General features: G+C 40.2%; 1 protein-coding gene across 1 annotated transcript in view; it reads left to right on the top strand.

Moving 5' to 3' along the window:
- ACVR2A (activin A receptor type 2A) overlaps positions 1 to 20577 on the top strand; it is a 1507426-nt gene that overhangs the window by 1393131 nt on the left and 93718 nt on the right. The window contains exon 10 of the mRNA XM_044074861.1: positions 13120 to 13250. Coding sequence (XP_043930796.1) covers positions 13120 to 13250 — 131 coding nt within the window. The remainder of the gene's footprint in view (positions 1 to 13119; positions 13251 to 20577) is intronic.

The raw sequence follows: 20577 nt of genomic DNA on the forward strand, positions 1-20577 counted from the left end.
TCTCATTTTCATGTGGGCAAGAATTCTGCCTCTTTACCCCTTCCAGACTATGTAAAGCCTTTATCAAAGGCACCTTTTTGTTACGCCCCCTGGTTAAAGATCCTGTTCCCCCATGGGATCTTGCTATATTTCTTCAAGCTTTGGTCGCCCCGCCTTTCGAGCCTGCCGCAACTGCAGATCTGAAATTTTTATCTTGGAAAACAGCTTTTCTTGTGGCTGTTACCTCTGCAAAAAGGGTTTCAGTATTACAGGCTTTGTCCATCAAAATTCCTTACATGATTTCTTTTCACAAAGATAGAGTTTCCCTTCGAACCAATCCATCCTTTCTTCCTAAGGTGGGCATCACCAGTCAGTGTCAGTCAGACAATCAGTTTGCCTGTATTTTTTCCTAATTTTACTAAAAAGATGGAATACAAACTCCACATGTTGGATGGTCATAGACAGTTACATTTCTACTTATTACACAGGACAAAAAATTTCCGTAAATCTGATCAATTGTTTGAATCCTTCTATAAATCTCCAAGGTCACTATATCTAGATGGATTTTTCCATGCATCCTGCAGGTCTATAAGGACAGAGGCATGTCTCCTCCAGGTCAGGTGAAATCTCATTCCACTAGGTCCATGGCTACGTTTGCGGCCTTTTGGTCTAGAGTGTCTTTGGATGATATTTTTTCTGCAGCTACTTGGTCCTCATCTCATACGTTTATTTCTCATTAAAAATTGGATTTGACTTCCAGAAGGAGAGCATCCTTTGGTTCCACGGTGCTCCGGAATATCCTTCAATGAGGGCCTCCCAGGAGTTCAGTAGCTAGGGACTCTGTCGCACAGGTTGAAGACCTAATGAAGTAAACTACTTCAGTTAAAAAAGTTATGTACTCACCATAACGTTCCATCTGAGTAGTTGTACTTCATTTGTCTTCAACCCTTCAACCGTCCCTCCCTCCTTCCCCCGGACCTTGGCATAAGATCAGCCTACGGGCTGCAGTATAAGTCACAAGTGCATTTTTTTTTTCAGGTCGGGTTCTCAGTATAAGGTTCAGCAAACTCGATCTGGGGATGGAAGGCAGTGGAGGTGTATTATGGGTAAGGGGAGTAGCTTGGAGCTGATGCTAGTAAAGTTGCCAGCTCGGATCCGATACCGATCCGTAACCCACAGGTTTAAGACAAATGATTTACAACTTCTTTTTTCAGTATATTGGCTGGATGTTGGTCTATCCTTGGCAGGAGATCCCATTGGAGTTGAATACTGCAGCAGTGAAACGTAGGACATCTACTGTTTATGGGAAGATTTTACACAACTGTACTTTACCACTGAAGTAAAAGCTACATCCGAAGTGAAACATCTAGTAGTAGTTGTACTGTTCAAGCAATTCATCAGCATAAAGTACATGTATTAACACACTGTCTGTCCTTGTTTGGCTGGAGAAGTGGCGTGAGTATGAAAACATTAGAATATGTTATTAATAAATCTGATAATGAATGAAGTATTATCAACACACCTTCTGTGTTGGTTGCAAATGAAGGAAGTTTTGCTGTTAAATTCATTATGATTTATTTTTGTGTAAAAACAAGGCTTCCATTTTTAAGCACAAAGGAAAGATCTGCATATATGTGACATGTGAAGCATGCTGCAGTGTCCAGAGAAACCAAGGTAGAACAGTAACGGGCAAAAATTTGCGGTTACAGCTACTTTCACGTGCCACCCTGACATGATTGTGTATGCCGTTACCTGTTGTTCTCCATTATTTTATATATGAGGACACTTAAGAGTAAAGTCAGGATGTAAGACCATATTAGGGATTTGAGTAATGCAGTAGTAAACATTTCCTAGTGGTTCACCAAAAAGATTTGTCAAGGTTGATGATACCATTTGAGTTTTGATAAAAAATATACTAATGAATAGCAGAAGATGAAGTTATAAATAAAAACAATTGCATTGTAAAATCTGAGGCTGTTGTATGAAATTGACTGAATGCATATTTGCAGGTGAAAGCTTTGTTGCATTTGTAAGATTTAGCTCCTAAAATCAATTGCTTACTTTTGATTCAGTTTAATTTTTCAGTTAAAGTGAAGCAGTTTAAGCATGGATATCACTACCATTTACGTCTTTAAGTTCTCAGGTAGTCTCAAACTGATTTATTTGATTTGTATGTGCTTTCACTGAATATTCTAATTGTGGCAGACAGTGGTGGCTGGTGACTTCAAATCACAGGGGGGCTGCAGGAGACGCTGAATGGGCGGGGTCAAAGGGAAGGGGTGTGGTCAACCATAAAGGGGAGGAGCTATGCACAAAACCACAAAAAAACTAACTTTAATTAAATACGCTACCCTGGGTGGCAAACCATCATTATGAAAGTCCAATCAAGACAAAAATAAGTGTAGAAGAATAAAAATATTTCAATGCATTGGCTGCATGACAGCTTACTTAATATCTAGATGGAAACAAAAGGTTGTGAGGCATGAAAAATAAATTACTTTTAAATACATTACTGGAATGCCAGTCAAAATCAAGTATAAGAAAAACCAGAAGCACTCAACTCAAACCACTTCTCCTTGCACTGCAGTTCTAATTATAATATATTCAGCTTTATTAAAGTACCAAGCAACATGCTGAAAGTAGAAATCTATGTGATGCCCCCACTTGTAAAAATGTTTCTTATCCAAAAAAGACCTGCTGCCTGACAACTTGTTTCATGGGGAAAACATGATAAAAGTAAAAAATGAAAAGCAAACAAGAAACAAGCTCAAGATACATTGCTTAAAGGATTACTGTACAGGTTATGGACCACACATGATTGGCATTCCGTTTAGTTTACGGGTAAATCCTGTAGAGATGACTGGAAGTCTCCAACAAGTGTAATGAGCTTTTTAAAATAATGGAATCCTGTCCTTTAATACCCAAGGCTTATACATTATCTAGTCAAGTATTCTCTGCATGGCAACAACAGAAAGGCTTTCAATGTTGGCAATTCTTTAACCAGGGGCGGCTCGTGGCATAGGGCTGCCGGACTGCAGCCCCCTCAAAAATAAAAAAAGAAAGAAAAAAAAATGAAAAATAAAAAAAAATATTTTTTTAAAATTTGCGGACTTCGCGCATGCGCATAGACCGAGTCCCGACTTATCGGTCTATGCGCATGCTCAAACAACCGGCCGTCCCATAGGGGACACAAGGAGACGTCTGTGCACTTTTACAGTGCACAGACCCGCCAGGATTATGGGACGCGTCCGGACTGCAAGAGGAGCAGCAGGGACTCGGGACAGAGCCTTAGGGATCTCGTCGGGAAGGAGCATTGGGATCTCGCGGGTCTTCAGTATTGCGCGGGAAGGATGTATGTACGGACGTTAACTCTGGATGTATTCATTCAGGTAAGGTGCCTTTTAATTTACAATGTTTATTTTTATTGAGTTTGTGCTTTTTATTTGTGTATGGTGCTTGAGTTTGTGCTTTTTATTTGTGTATGGTGCTTGAGTTTGTGCTTTTTATTTGTGTATGGTGCTTGTGCTTTACTGGAGTTTGTGTATGGTGCTTGTGCTTTACTGGAGTTTGTGTATGGTGCTTGTGCTTTACTGGAGTTTGTGTATGGTGCTTGTGCTTTACTGGAGTTTGTGTGTGTGTGTGTGTGTGTGTGTGTGTGTGTGTGTGTGTGTGTGTGTGTGTGTGTGTGTGTGTGTGTGTGTGTGTGTGTGTGTGTGTGTGTGTGTGTGTGTGTGTGTGTGTGTGTGTGTGAAAATGCCCCAGGTGCTTATGGTGGTGTGGTAGGGAATGCCTCAGGCTTGAACCCTGTACCCTGTATGCAGGTGTTAAAGACTTGAGTTCCCTACCCACCACCATTTGTAAAAAAAATTCAGATTTTTACCTCATATTCAGTCTGATCTGTTCCTCATAATATCTGTGGTTTGTAAATGTTGCAATGCTTGATATTTGATGGTGTAGTAGTAGCATTGTTGCCTCACAGCTGCAGGTTCTTGGGTTTGATTCTTGGCTGGGGTTCCTTCTTTGTGGGGTCTGTATCTTCTCCCTGTGTTTGTGTGGGTTTGCTTTTGTGCCCTCCCATGTTACAAAGACATGTCTGCATTATTTCTTCCTGGGCCTCTGCTGAAAATTGTTTATTTGTTCCAAGTCAGACTGTCCTGATTAAAAAATGTTAAATAAAATTGACAGGCATTTGAATTTCAGACTTAAGGGTTTCTGAATGTTTAATTCCTTGCGTATTTGATGGTGCAGTGGTAGTATTGTTGCCTCACAGCTATAGGTTTTCTGGTTTGATTCTTGGTTGGGGTGGCTTCTGTCTGCATCTCCTCCCTGTATTTGTGTGGATTTGCTCTGGTGCCCTGCCATTTTACAAAGACGTGTCTGCAGTATTAATCCCTGCATCTCTGCTGAAAATTGGTTTGTTCTGTCCATGTAAAATTGACAGGCATTTGAATTTCAGACTTCAGGTTTCTGAATGTTTAATTCCTTGCAGATTTGATGGTGCAGTGGTAGTATTGTTGCCTCACAGCTATAGGTTTTCTGGTTTGATTCTTGGTTGGGGTGGCTTCTGTGTGGAGTCTGCATCTCCTCCATGTGTTTGTGTGGATTTGCTCTGGTGCCCTGCCATTTTACAAAGACATGTCTGCAGTTTTAATCCCTGCTGAAAATTGGTTTTGTTCTGTCCGCAGTAAAATTGACAGGCATTTGAATTTCAGACTTCAGGTTTCTGAATGTTTAATTCCTTGCATAATTGATGGTGCGGTGGTAGTATTGTTGCCTCACAGCTATAGGTTTTCTGGTTTGATTCTTGGTTGGGGTGGCTTCTGTTTGGAGTCTGCATCTCCTGCCTGTGTTTGTGTGGATTTGCTCTGGTGCCCTGCCATTTTGCAAAGATGTGTCTGCAGTTTTAATCCCTGCGTCTCTGCTGAAAATTGTTTTTGTTCTGTCCAGTAAAATTGACAGGCATTTGAATTTCAGACTTCAGGTTTCTGAATGTTTAATTCCTTGTATAATTGATGGTGCAGTGATAGTATTGTTACCTCACAACTATAGGTTTTCTGGTTTGATTCTTGGTTGGGGTGGCTTCTGTCTGCATCTCCTCCCTGTATTTGTGTGGATTTGCTCTGGTGCCCTGCCATTTTACAAAGACGTGTCTGCAGTATTAATCCCTGCATCTCTGCTGAAAATTGTTTTTGTTCTGTCCGCAGTAAAATTGACAGGCATTTGAATTTCAGACTTCAGGTTTCTGAATGTTTAATTCCTTGCAGATTTGATGGTGCAGTGGTAGTATTGTTGCCTCACAGCTATAGGTTTTCTGGTTTGATTCTTGGTTGGGGTGGCTTCTGTGTGGAGTCTGCATCTCCTGTCTGTGTTTGTGTGGATTTGCTCTGATGCCCTGCCATTTTACAAAGACGTGTCTGCAGTATTAATCCCTCGTCTCTGCTGAAAATTGTTTTGTTCTGTCCGCAGTAAAATTGACCGGCATTTGAATTTCAAACTTCATGTTCTTCAGAATACATAGTAGCACAACCTTTTTTCTAGCAATTTTCTAAGTTTATAAGATGAATATTTTAAATTTGTCCCTATTTTTGGGACTGTATTCCCCCATTATTGGCTTCGTCCAGGTTTTTGTGCTAAGGTTGACAGCTATGGCAAGAACTGAATTCACTGAATATGGACTGTAGAATTGTGCATATTTACTGATAAAGGTGCACTGTAGAATTGTGCATATTTACTGATAATGGTGGACTGTAGAATTGTGCATATTTACTAATAATGGTGGACTGTGGAATTGTGCATATTTACTAATAATGGTGGACTGTAGAATTGTGTATATTTACTAATAATGGTGGACTGTGGAAGTCTGAGTAGACTTTTTTATGATAAATGTTCTCAACTGGGCAGTTTTGCCATTATGGGTGCATATGTTTTGTTTCATTGCTTACTGGAAAAATGTTCAAAACAAATTTAAAACACCCTCTAACAAGTGTACTGTATTGTACAAGGAATATAATTTTAGTACAATGAGGAAGGTGTATCAAAGAGCACATGTATGTTTCATATGCAAGGGGCCTATGATTGAAAACAGCCCAAAATTAATCTTTATCTGCCACTGGCAAAATGTATTTTCTTTGAATGTGGGTTTCAATGCTGTTTCAATGAATGTGAGTTTCAAGGGCAGAGAAGTTTTAATGCTAAGTTTTCATTGTGAGACTGCATTGCTTTGTTTAACAGATGACTTAATGTTTGTGCTGTAAAATACAAAATAAAACTTTCAAATGAAGTCCAATCATTGAAGTAAAGCAGTATGCACATTAGTGTTTATGGTAAATGGAGTGAAATAGCCAAGTAATGGTTAATTGGAATGGCTGCAGAGGCTCCAGTTCAACCATTATTTTGTCGGGAGGGCAGCAAACTCAGACAGGCCCAGCTGAACTATACCTCCCAACTGTCCAGATTTTCAAAGAATGAATAGATTTTTGCTTCTTATTTTTGGTTTGTTGTTCATAAAATTTGTAGTTTTAATTCCTAAATGATTTGCCAGAAGTCACTAAATAATAAGTTTCAGACTTCATAACCTTCATAAAAATGCATGTTAAAGTAAGAGCCGCTCTATCAACTGTCTCAATTTAAACAAGAGCAATTTTAGAACTGTTTATATGTGCCCCCAATATATTTGGCCTTGTTCAGATTTACTGCATTAACAGGTTGAGAGGTACATGCAAATAAATTGCTTTATAGAATTAGGCATAGCCAACCTCTCAACTGTCCCCAATTTTTGGCTCTAAATGTTGCTCTTCCCCTAAATAATCCCTCCATAAAATAGCAATTTTGGAAGAAAACATGGAGGGTTTACAATTAAGAAATAACTGTAATAATCAAAGTTATAGATTACTTGAAATGCATGTAGATTCTTTTATTTTGTCAGCTGCTCAAGGTAGCAGTACTAATATTAAAGTGTCCCTTCTTTGACAGGTAGAAGCTGTATTGTGTGTCTATTTTATATTTTTGCATCACATTTTTGGTCCATTTTCATAAAATTGTGTTTTGGCAAATTAGTGACAAATCACTAAAGACTGAAGTTAGAAAATGACAGACATTTGAGTTTCAGATTTTATACCCTTCAGAAAATTCATACTAATGCAAGACCTATTCTATTATCTTTCTAAGTTTATTAGAGCAATATTTAAAAATTGTCCTTATTGTTGTGCCTTTGTCCCACTTCTGTGTATGGCTTTGTCCAGATTTCTTGCTCTTGAAGTTGAGAGGTATGACAAATGTGTCAGGGCCATCCCAGTCAGCCAGAGAGATTTCAAATTGTGACATGCTTGTTGTTGCACCCCACTCCCCCATGTAGTGACTCTGGATGTGTCCAAGCAAGGCAAGGAGTAGTTGTATCTACCTTGGATGGGGAGGACACACTGCATAAGTACTACAGTGGCTTTTCATCTGTCCTTGATTTTGCAGAATGGTCTGGTTTCTGTCATATTTTTGTACTGTTGATTTATGCTTATTACTCAAAGTGCCTGTTGCTCTGTGTTTAAGTAGCAATGCTTTAATGACCATAAGGTAAGCTTGTCTGACAAAGGCACAACAATAAGGACAATCTACATGCATTTCAAGTAATCTATAACTTTGATTATTACAGTTATTTCTTAATTGTAAACCCTCCATGTTTTCTTCCAAAATTGCTATTTTGCGGAGGGATTATTAGGGGGAAGAGCAACATTTTGAGCCAAAAATTGGGGACAGTTGAGAGGTTGGCTATGCCTAATTCTATAAAGCAATTTATTTGCATGTACCTCTCAACCTGTTAATGCAGTAAATCTGAACAAGGCCAAATATATTGGGGGCACATATAAACAGTACTAAAAATTGCTCTTGTATAAATTGAGACAGTTGATAGAGCGGCTCTTACTTTAACATGCATGTTTATGAAGGTTATGAAGTCTGAAACTTATTATTTAGTGACTTCTGGCAAATCATTTAGGAATTAAAACTACAAATTTTATGAACAACAAACCAAAAATAAGAAGCAAAAATCTATTCATTCTTTGAAAATCTGGACAGTTGGGAGGTATAGTTCAGCTGGGCCTGTCTGAGTTTGCTGCCCTCCCCTGACAAAATAATGGTTGAACTGGAGCCTCTGCAGCCATTCCAATTAACCATTACTTGGCTATTTCACTCCATTTACCATAAACACTAATGTGCATACTGCTTTACTTCAATGATTGGACTTCATTTGAAAGTTTTATTTTGTATTTTACAGCACAAACATTGTCATCTGTTAAACAAAGCAATGCAGTCTCACAATGAAAACTTAGCATTAAAACTTCTCTGCCCTTGAAACTCACATTCATTGAAACAGCATTGAAACCCACATTCAAAGAAAATACATTTTGCCAGTGGCAGATAAAGATTAATTTTGGGCTGTTTTGAATCATAGGCCCCTTGCATATGAAACATACATGTGCTCTTTGATACACCTTCCTCATTGTACTAAAATTATATTCCTTGTACAATACAGTACACTTGTTAGAGGGTGTTTTAAATTTGTTTTGAACATTTTTCCAGTAAGCAATGAAACAAAACATATGCACCCATAATGGCAAAACTGCCCAGTTGAGAACATTTATCATAAAAAGTCTACTCAGACTTCCACAGTCCACCATTATTAGTAAATATACACAATTCTACAGTCCACCATTATTAGTAAATATGCACAATTCCACAGTCCACCATTATTAGTAAATATGCACAATTCTACAGTCCACCATTATCAGTAAATATGCACAATTCTACAGTGCACCTTTATCAGTAAATATGCACAATTCTACAGTCCATATTCAGTGAATTCAGTTCTTGCCATAGCTGTCAACCTTAGCACAAAAACCTGGGCCTAAGCCAATAATGGGGAATACAGTCCCAAAAATAGGGACAAATTTAAAATATTCATCTTATAAACTTAGAAAATTGCTAGAAAAAAGGTTGTGCTACTATGTATTCTGAAGAACATGAAGTTTGAAATTCAAATGCGGTCAATTTTACTGCGGACAGAACAAAACAATTTTCAGCAGAGGCGAGGATTAATACTGCAGACACGTCTTTGTAAAATGGCAGGGCATCAGAGCAAATCCACACAAACACAGAGAGGAGATGCAGACTCCACACAGAAGCCACCCCAACCAAGAATCAAACCAGAAAACCTATAGCTGTGAGGCAACAATACTACCACTGCACCATCAAATCTGCAAGGAATTAAACATTCAGAAACCTGAAGTCTGAAATTCAAATGCCTGTCAATTTTACTGCGGACAGAACAAAACAATTTTCAGCAGAGATGCAGGGATTAATACTGCAGACCGTCTTTGTAAAATGGCAGGGCACCAGAGCAAATCCACACAAATACAGGGAGGAGATGCAGACAGAAGCCACCCCAACCAAGAATCAAACCAGAAAACCTATAGTTGTGAGGTAACAATACTATCACTGCACCATCAATTATACAAGGAATTAAACATTCAGAAACCTGAAGTCTGAAATTCAAATGCCTGTCAATTTTACTGCGGACAGAACAAAAACAATTTTCAGCAGAGACGCAGGGATTAAAACTGCAGACACATCTTTGTAAAATGGCAGGGCACCAGAGCAAATCCACACAAACACATGGAGGAGATGCAGACTCCACACAGAAGCCACCCCAACCAAGAATCAAACCAGAAAACCTATAGCTGTGAGGCAACAATACTACCACTGCACCATCAAATCTGCAAGGAATTAAACATTCAGAAACCTGAAGTCTGAAATTCAAATGCCTGTCAATTTTACTGCGGACAGAACAAAAACAATTTTCAGCAGAGATGCAGGGATTAATACTGCAGACACGTCTTTGTAAAATGGCAGGGCACCAGAGCAAATCCACACAAATACAGGGAGGAGATGCAGACAGAAGCCACCCCAACCAAGAATCAAACCAGAAAACCTATAGCTGTGAGGCAACAATACTACCACTGCACCATCAAATACGCAAGGAATTAAACATTCAGAAACCCTTAAGTCTGAAATTCAAATGCCTGTCAATTTTATTTAACATTAATCAGGACAGTCTGACTTGGAACAAATAAACAATTTTCAGCAGAGGCCCAGGAAGAAATAATGCAGACATGTCTTTGTAACATGGGAGGGCACAAAAGCAAACCCACACAAACACAGGGAGAAGCTACAGACCCCACAAAGAAGGAACCCCAGCCAAGAATCAAACCCAAGAACCTGCAGCTGTGAGGCAACAATGCTACTACTACACCATCAAATATCAAGCATTGCAACATTTACAAACCACAGATATTATGAGGAACAGATCAGATTGAATATGAGGTAAAAATCTGAATTTTTTACAAATGGTGGTGGGTAGGGAACTCAAGTCTTTAACACCTGCATACAGGGTACAGGGTTCAAGCCTGAGGCATTCCCTACCACACCACCATAAGCACCTGGGGCATTTTCACACACACACACACACACACACACACACACACACACACACACACACACACACACACACACACACACACACACACACACACACACACACACACACACACACCAGTAAAGCACAAGCACCATACACAAACTCCAGTAAAGCACAAGCACCATACACAAACTCCAGTAAAGCACAAGCACCATACACAAACTCCAGTAAAGCACAAGCACCATACACAAATAAAAAGCACAAACTCAAGCACCATACACAAATAAAAGCACAAACTCAATAAAATAAACATTGTAAATTAAAGGCACCTTACCTGAATGAATACATCCAGAGTTAACGTCATTACATACATCCTTCAGCGCAATACTGAAGACCCGAGATCCCAATGCTCCTTCCCGGCGGCCGAGATCCCTAAGGCTCTGTCCCGAGTCCCTGCTGCTCCTCTTGCAGTCCGGACGTCCCATAATCCTGGCGGGTCTGTGCACTGTAAAGTGCACAGGCGTCTCCTTGTGTCCCCTATGGGGACGGCGGCTGCCTTGAGCATGCGCATAGACTGATAAGTCGGGACTCGGTCTATCGCATGCGAAGTCCAATTTTAAAAAATATTTTTTTTTATTTTTCATTTTTTTTTCTTTCTTTTTTTATTTTTGAGGGGGCTGCAGTCCGGCAGCCCTATGCCACGAGCCGCCCCTGGTGGCAGATACATGATTCATTGTGTGGATTTCCACAGACAGTGTAGATTTTATGTGGATAGAACCAAATGTTTTCATAAAGATGACCGGTTATTTATTTGTTTTTCCAAGTCTAAACTCTGTACAGACATTGCTAAGCAAACTTTTTCCAGGTGTTACAAATATCATTGATTTTTGCCGCCAAGTATGAAAAGACTCTTTCTGCAAATGAACTCATTCCAGTACAGCTGGAGCTACCTCTGTGGTTTTTTTCACTGTAATACTCTGTAGATGACATTCATGTCACTGCAAGTTGTTGATCTCTGTAAACCTTGCAAGGCAGTGTAAGCTGGGCGTCATTGTCAGGTCTTCTTTCATGACCACTGTCAAAGGGGTTGAGTTTCCATGATGGTGGCTGCCCAGAAGGATTAGCTAGGAACTGTGCCCTAATGGTTAATGAAAAGAGCTACTAATTAACAGATAAGAAAATTTGGTACTTGTCCATAAGGATTGTAAGGAGGTCTGTCTTCACTAACAAACCTTTCCTATATCTTCCACCTTCGGTTTTACTTTTGTTCTCTGTTTTCTTCCCCTCCAACAGGGATATACATATTATGAAGTCCAATAAGGTGGTGGGATAGACTTGATGAAAACAATTGGATTGTTCAGGAAAAATGCTGAACCTCATTTTGGAGGGTGATTCTTATCAAGCTGTTAATTGAAATCAGTCAAGCGTATCCCTTCTCTGAAATGATGTTGAATGACTTTGTATTGAAGGGTTCCATCCCTACACAAGACTTGAGTTTTTTGGTTGTTCCAAATCACCCATCCCTATCACTTTTGGGATCCCAAAAATACACAAGGACAGGTTTAATCCACCATTGTCTTATTATTTCTGCAAGAGGCTTGAAAACAGAACCCCTTGCCATTTATATTGATCGTAAACTCACACCTTTCAGTGGTGGCTGTCCTTAGGTGCTTGAGGACTCTTGGGATTTATAGACAAGCTTAGATCTGTTTTGTTAAACAGTAATGACATCTTGCTAACTAGTGACATCAGAGACTCGTTTATGATTATACCGCTGGACTTTGGCCTGGTACAGTTTCATAAGTTCCTTTCCTTTAATTCATGCCTCAGTTTCAAGGATATCAGCATTTTATGCAACGTTGCGGATTTTGTTATCCATAACAACTTTTTTTTTTACTTTTGAAGAGGAGAATACTTCAGACAGATGTCTGGGGTTGCTGTGGGAGCTCCTTGTGCTCCCATGCTTTCTAGTCTAATTTTGTGCCATCAGGAACATTATTTTGTGTTTAACATTTATTATCCCTGTCCATCTATCCACAACCTCTTTTCCCATTTTTTTTTCACATGGGGTTGGAATGTCACTTCATCAGTGATAGTCATCTAGAGCCAAGGTTTATACTGACAGCTGGCTTGCCCTGCTGTGGTAAATCATCCACACCACACACTCGCACCTATATCCAATTTAAAGTGTCCAATCCACCTACTGCATGTCTTTGAGTGATCCTAATGTCTACGTAGTCAGTAAGGGTGGGTACCAAATGTGGGCCTCCTTACTGATCTAATGCTATGGTAAATAACATAACTCAACATCATGTTATTGTTGTCTACAAAGCTTCAATGTTTAAGATTTTTAAAAAGTGAAGCATTCACTTTTATTTTTTTCTTGTTTGATTTAAATGCATTCCAAAGCTTGCCTGTTTTTAAGTGCTTTTAACATTTTTTTACAATGTAGTAATGTAATAATGAGAAAAAATGTGACTAAGCATTGAACTGTACATATGTAAGTTAAATTAAGAGATTTATTTTTGGAATTTGCTTTACAGGTGACAGAAAGGAACATTTTCATCTTCCCTTTGTATTGTAAACACATCAGGAACTAACAAATTGATAATTAAACATTGTACTAAACATTATAAAACAGAAAATGTAAATCGTATGACTTTTTTCCCCTGAAGGTCCTGTAGATGAATACATGTTGCCATTTGAAGAGGAAGTTGGACAACACCCTTCCCTTGAAGACATGCAAGACATTGTAGTACATAAGAAAATGAGACCAGTTTTGAGGGAGTGTTGGCAGAAACACTTAGTAAGTAATTTTAATATATTGTATTATGTAATCTTGTAAGGGTTGAGATTACTGTGTGCTTGGCCAAAAAAAAAAAAAGAACATCAAAGTACAGGTTCTTTCAGGTTAAATTCAAACTTGCTGCTACCATCTCAAATGAACAGTACTCTCTATACTCAGGTAAATATGTTATGGCTCTGATAGTCATGTGAAGCTTGTTCTAAGATCTAGGAATAGGTTGTGTAACATATCTGCCTTTCTTGGGTGAGACTACAGATCAATTTGGTACTCAAAACATTTATGCTGTCTAATTCCAAAACTAAGTTTCTGTGATTCCTTGGGCTCCTTATGATGAGTTATCATGGCCTAGTCCAGATTTTGAAATAATAATAGGGCTCAGTATGTCTCTACACTTTGAAGGTTTTCATTAATGTTGAAAGCCAGTGTAAAACTTAAAATTATTGGAGTTGCCCTTTATATTTAGTGGGTCATTGCAGAATAGGAACAGCTCTGCCTGTAGGCAGCCACTAGTACTGCAAGTGTGTGTTTGTTGAAAAACCCATAGGTCTGTCGAACCAGTGTTGACATATAGGTTTTGCTGTACTACGGCTGGCGAGGACTGTGTTGGAAGCCTAGTGAGAACTGCATACATATTTCGTACAGTTTCATGAGTCATCACCTCTGTATAGGGATGTCAACTCAGATTTACTTTGTAAAGCATTTAACTGTGTGGCACAGTCCCACAGCATGTCACCTCTTTATTTTCAGGTGTAACCTGCATGTATGACAGAGGTTTTCTTCTTATGCATGCAAAACTAAAGCCAGCACAGAAACAACAATGAGGAGGCATCCAGCTTTGGGTGACTTCTGGTTACATGTCAGGCTCAGTGGTCAGGTTGCACAGTGAGTGTTTCAGAATGTCATTACCTCATCCTGTCATAGCCAATGGTCAGTCCACTTTTGTTTTGGAAAGTCTAGGGAGTACTGTGACACCTAGTATGATGTCCTGCTATGAGGGGTAGAGCTGGGGTTTAGGTTCAGGTTAGTTCTGCAGGAGGATAGAAGTCTTCTGCAACACTGCCTCGATTCTTTAGGGATCTGAGCCTTAACCATGTGGTTTGTTAGTGTTAAATTTTGTGAAGCCATGCCTGAGAGATTTGGCACCATTGTATAAATGAATTGCAAACAGGGCTGCTAGTTCACTATTTATTATAATAAATCCACTGAATTCCATTCAGGGCTGTTAGCTTTGTATCATTCATATTATTAAATGCATAATGCACTTTGCCATTTATAAGCTTGTATTGTATGCTCTAGATATTGATAGCTACATAACAAGCTCAGTAGTCTTTTATCAGTGTTTTCCTTTGGACTGATTCCTAGGAGATGTACCTCAGTCAGTGTTTGGGAGCAGAAAATAGCACTCAAAAGTAGATGTATTAAGGTTTTGTACAAGTTACGCAGAATAGTGGCTTTCCTGGAGCTCTAAGCACCAAACCTAGTCATTTGTTTTATCTTATTCTTGTTTAGTATTACATATTACATGAAGCTTTATTGTGCCAGATAATAAGGCCCAATTCATTTGTATGTTGTAATGACTGTCTGTTCTTGTTGATTTACGCCAACAGATCTTCACTTTTATTTACCAGTAAGCGTAATGTAACATTTTTTGTAATGAAATAGTGTACCTAATTTTTTTGCTCATTCACTGATATCCTTCAATTAGTTGTTTAAGCTGTCAGTATCTTCATCTTTAGTGCATAATGTAGCATTTATTGTAGCCAGCAGCATATTTTGATAGCCAACAATAACTATTTCTGGGAAAGATAAAAAAAAAAAAAGTTAAATAGTGCAGTGTTAAGTAACACTGGGCCCCAGCACTGAACACTAAACTTTGTGGATAATCACAGTGGGGTGTAGCCAGGAATTTTCATATTGTACACACTATAGCCATATTACCCCCCTGCTAGACATTAAAAGACGTAGGTTATGTAGTGACTTTATAGTATACAACCTTCTGATGAACATTTTAATGGTACATTGAATCATCTTGCACATCGCATAGATTGGCTTTTAGTTATTGTGCTGCTTTGTAACAAGGGTGTATTTGACTGCTGGAAGACTTGGCTTGCAGTCTAGTGCTGTGACAGACTTCTGTGCCAGTCATACAGAGGTTCATTCATACCCCCTTCTGTGCCATGTCAAAGATGGTCACAGAGGTCCATTCACACAAATGCCAATATGCAGCAGTGATGAGCATCAGATGGCCCCAGTGAAATCACAAAGTAAGTGACTTATGTGCCCTATTGATGGTCCCAAGTTTCAAACTTAACAGATGTAACTTCTCATCATGGGGCTGTCAGCAGAGCATTTTTTTGCTATGCTGGCTGTTCAGCATTCCACAGTGAATTTATCTCTGTAAAACAAAACCACAACAGTACCCCTCTGCCTTTTTTAAATTGCAGACTTTTATGTAGGCATCCAACCAGATTTATCACCTGGACCACAAGAGAGCACTCAATGGCTTTGTACTATCAAAAGCCAAGTGGCTACCTGTAAATCAAAAATGCTTTCTACTCTTAGCATCCTAACACACAGACTGATGCATCTTGAAACCTTTGATCTGATGTTGTCAATCTTCATCTGTTCTTAACTGATGGGTTGCAGTTTTGATCCTTAGAAGTGATCCAGCCATTATATAGCTCGCTCCAGCCAAAACACTTTCGAGCTAATAGTCTACCCATAATGCCCCTTTCTGCATTACCTCACATCTCTTTTGCCACTCTTATAGAAAAGACGCTTCAGCCAACTTTTTCTCGCAGCTAAGTACATTTTACATGTTTTATTACAATTTTCTAACCTTTTTGTCTTTCTTAATCTATGTAGTGTTATCTGAACCTTGTCTACCCCTTTTTCTCCTTCTTTAACCTGTACCCTTTGGTACTTCTTGCCTACCATAGTTGGTAGTTTCCACTTTCTTCTCTTTCCCTTAATGTTGGGTAGTCTCTCCTACCATCATTGGTAGGATTCGTCTCTGTTTTTGTGACTGAGTGATTGTATGTTTCCTAACTTTCTCTTTCTTAATCTTTGCTCTTTTCTGGCTATAATGGCAGATAAGTCAATATCAACCACTGGTTTTAAGCAGTGCCAAGATTGTGGCAGAAGAATGCTGAACTCGGATGGTCATGACAGATGTGTATATTGTTTGGGTGTGTCTCATCTTGATCAAGAGTGCTGTATTTGCCAGGGCTTCAATAATAGAGCCCTGGTGGAACATAAAAATAAATTAATCCTTAAAGGGCTTTTTAATGCCCCTTTTGAGGAAGCATTTCCAAGGTTGACCTGTCTCCTCAGGCCTCTGGCATAAAAACTGCTCATTCTGTGCCGAAGTCTCCATCGGCACCAACATCTATAAAACATAAACACCCTTCATCTGGTTCCTCTTCAGAACAGAAATATAAGGTTCCGAAAATGTCGGAGTGCACTGAGTCCTCTGCACCGACCGCTATGTCAGTACCATCGACACCGACCACAATACTGACAATGGCTTCATTGTCAGCACCGACTGTTTTAGTTACCACGTCGGTACTGACATCTGCTGCGGCTGCGCAGCCCCTACCTTCTGCCCCAGGGCCAAAAACCAAATCTTTCTTTCAACCCAGGACTTAATATTCTCCATCGATTGACCCCTTTCTGTGTCATCTTCCTAGTCCCTTTATAGAGAGACTTGAAATCCCCCTCAGGGTTGTCGGTTCGCTCCACCAGGAGTCTTTCTGAAGTTGATATAGTGAGGTTGGTGGATCAGCTTCTGACAGCTAGGGGTCTTCCCCATCTTCTCAGCCCCCTCCCCCTCTTGGTGCAGGGGAATTTTCTCTCAGTACCCTCACATATACTCCTCCTCTGGCCTCTTTGTAGGCTTTAGAGCTGTCGACTCCAATCACACAGACTGCTATGGCCTCGGAGCCGATAACCTCCTTGTCTTCGGTCCTAGGCACGGCTCTTACTATGTTGGTGCCTATGGAACCAACAGGTCACTGGGATTGGGCCTTCACTATCTGGTTTGGAGGGTTTGAGCTGACTCCTGTTTTTTATTCAGAGCTGACCTTACCACTTTTGGCTGCAGTGGTTGCAGGCCCTTCCTCAGCTTCAGCTTTGCATGTGGGTCTCTCATGGCGGGGTGTGACCCCAGTTCCGAGTTTGTCGCTGTTCCGGGCTCCCATCCCTCTTCAAGGGGGCCTGCCTTTCAAGCTATGGAGAGGGCTTTAGCCACCGCTTCTTCCCACGTGGCTCCTATGTTACCGAAGTCTCACCCCTTGACCCCTGCTTACCCAGAGCTACCACCAACCTCCATACCTGGACAGCAAGCTCCAAGGATGCAAGGCATACTTACAAAGGGGCACCCCTCTTTCGAGTCCTCTTTCAGTATTCCCATTGAAGAGCCTCCTCAGACAAAATTGTATAAGAGGAAACACCTAGACTCTCTTGAAGATATTGTCACCCAGGACACATATTTCGATGAGGAGGAGGGTTTGTCACCCTGGACAATATCTCCTTTGGAGACATTCTGGAGATCCTTAAACAGAGGGATGACTGGAAGCCCAAAGACCCTACCTCCAAGGAGTCTGTGTATTTACAAACCTTTGGAGCTCACCCATCTACTTCCTGTTGACCCCTCCCACTGGCGATCTCATTAAATTGATCGCTCGGCAGGCTTGGAAGGCCTCTGATTCACTAGAAATGCTTCCCCGGGGACGAGATAAAATACTCTGCACTCCCAGGGATCATCAGTACTGGGTGAAAGGATTAGCAGTAGATGCCATGGCAGTAGCAGCTGCCACTAAAAAGGAACTGGCTGAGGAAAGTTCCACTGTTCATCCCCCTAACTGGGAGTCAAGGGCGATGCGATGGTCAGATTTGGGAAGCAGATTTACTCATCATCAACCTTTACCAGTAGGTCCTTGAACTTTTTGTCATGTTTTACTAGGCTCCAGATGTATCTGGTCAAGGAGCTGTCGGATACCCTAGCAGGAGCAGTAGCTGAGGGGGTCCAAGAAAAAGTGACCTACCGGCAAGCTACCCTGGAGTCTATCTCTAATTCGTCCATGAGGCTAATTGCACATGCAGTTGAAGGGGCGATCAGGGCAGCAGGCTAGCTACCCTGGAGTCTATCTCTAATTCATCTATGAGGCTAATTGCCCATGCAGCTGAAGGGGTGACCAGGTCAGCAGGTTCAGGTGTTGCAGTTTGACGACATGCTTGGATACGCCTGTGTGAGTTTGTGGAGCCATTCAAGTCTTCCTTCGTCAATGCTCCCTTTGACGGATCTTCCTTGTTCGCCCCCCAAAGTTAAAGAAACTCTATCCAGATGTGAGAAAGATGGAAAGACCCTGTCTCCAGTGGGCAGATGTGGTTCAAGAAGTCCCAGAGGCCTTACCAAGACACATGTGGTATGGACTTCCCTTGGGGCAGAGGGGGGAGTTCCAATGGAAGGTGCCGTCCTAGAGGCAGAGGTGGCCCACAAAACCAGGGTTCCAAGGAGTCCTTCTCTGGCCAACCCTGTCAATCCTCCTGAATGGAGGCCCAATTGCTTGCCTCTGGAAGCAGTCAGGGGAAGATTTTCTTTACACCCAACAGCCTGTCGACAAGTAACCACAGAAGCCTGGATCCTAAAAATTATTTCCAGAAGCTACTTTATCCTCTTCACTCGTTATCCAAGAACTCGAACAAGATTCCCAGATGTTCCACCCAGGCCGAAGGACAAAGCAGCCTTAGAAATACAAAAGCTGCTAGAAAAAGAGTCATCTAGAAAGTCCCAACAGACCAAATAGGATCCGGATTTTACTCAAGGTTCTTTTTAGTGCCAAAAAAGACAGGGAACTGGAGACCAATTCTGGATCTCAGCATTCTAAACAAATTTGTTCAAAAGTCCAAATTTTGGGTGGTCACGGTTCCGTCAATTCTTCCCTTTCTAGAGGAAAAGGACTGGATGTGCTCTATAGACCTTCAAGACGCATATTACCACATAAAAATGGACAAACACTGAAGAATGTTTCTCTGCTTCCGGCTAGGAGCCAGTCATCATCAGTTCAGGGTGCTGCCCTTTGGTCTTATTACATCCCCAGGGTGTTCACCAAATGTATGGCAGCAGTAACAGCTCACTTGAGACAGCATGGAATTTGGATGTTTCCATATCTAGACGACTGGTTTATCACCACTTCACGTAGTGAAGGTAGAAGCCCAGGAACCACACAAACCAAAGTTCAAACCACAAATCCAATTTATTGACAGCAAAAACAGACCAAATGCAGTCAAGAACTTTCGTCTTTAACAAAAACATCTTCAGAACTGCTTGGCATGGTTATCTCCAACCTTAAATAATCCTAATACATCATGTGATCAAACATTCACGACTCAACTTTAGTTTAGTACACAGTTATAAAACTTCAACAAAAATTGTTGTGAATGTCAGTTAAAATTGCATAAAAATGAGCAATGGACATAAGTGAAACAATAAAAATAAAAATTAAAATAATATTGAGAATACTAATAGTAAAAAAAATCAATGTTACAACGAGAAATGTATGAGTAACATGGCATAATTAGCACTCAATACGTTTTAGCTTTAACATAGGTGTAATAGAACAACATTCATTCAAACCAGGGTAGTAAGAGCATCACACACAAGAATCCATATGAGCTCTTTCTTGAAAAGATGTTTGTCAGTGTAAAAGCCCCTTGGATCTGGTTCCAAGAAATCAGTCACCACAAATTTAAAAAGGTGACCAGCATAGGCAGAAATATGTCTGTACAGTGCGTTAATTCTCTTCCCTTTCTTGATTTCATTGAGATGTTCATATATTCTCTCTTTCAAGGCTTGACCAGTCTTGCTAATGTAAAATGCTTTACACTGTTGGCAAAGTGCTCCATAAACCATTCCCCTTGATGAACAATTAAAATATTTTTTCACCTCATATTTCTTGTCTTTGATGAAAAAAGACTCACAGAAGAGTATATGTTGACAGTAGTTAGAGTGGTTACATTTGTACATACGTTTTGGTCTATTGGTACTAAGTTTACCCGAATTCCTTTCCAGTAAACTTTTAAAACATTTGTCTTTCCTAAATACTATCTTAGGTTTGGAACCAAATAATACATTACCATCACCGATGGAAGTAACAATAGGCCAAAACTGATTAACCACATCAACAATGTGGTAGGTGTTAAAAGAAAAAGTAACAATCAAGGCTCGTTTGTACGACTTCTCTGAATTGTGATCACCAGAGGTCAGTGGCCCTACTGATGATAAGGAATGGCAGGAGTTATCACAGATTGGTAATAGGGGACCCTT

This window comes from Protopterus annectens, chromosome 6.part0 (genome assembly GCF_019279795.1).
Source record: "Protopterus annectens isolate FY-2018-M chromosome 6.part0, PAN1.0, whole genome shotgun sequence".
Classification (NCBI taxonomy): domain Eukaryota; kingdom Metazoa; phylum Chordata; order Ceratodontiformes; family Protopteridae; genus Protopterus; species Protopterus annectens.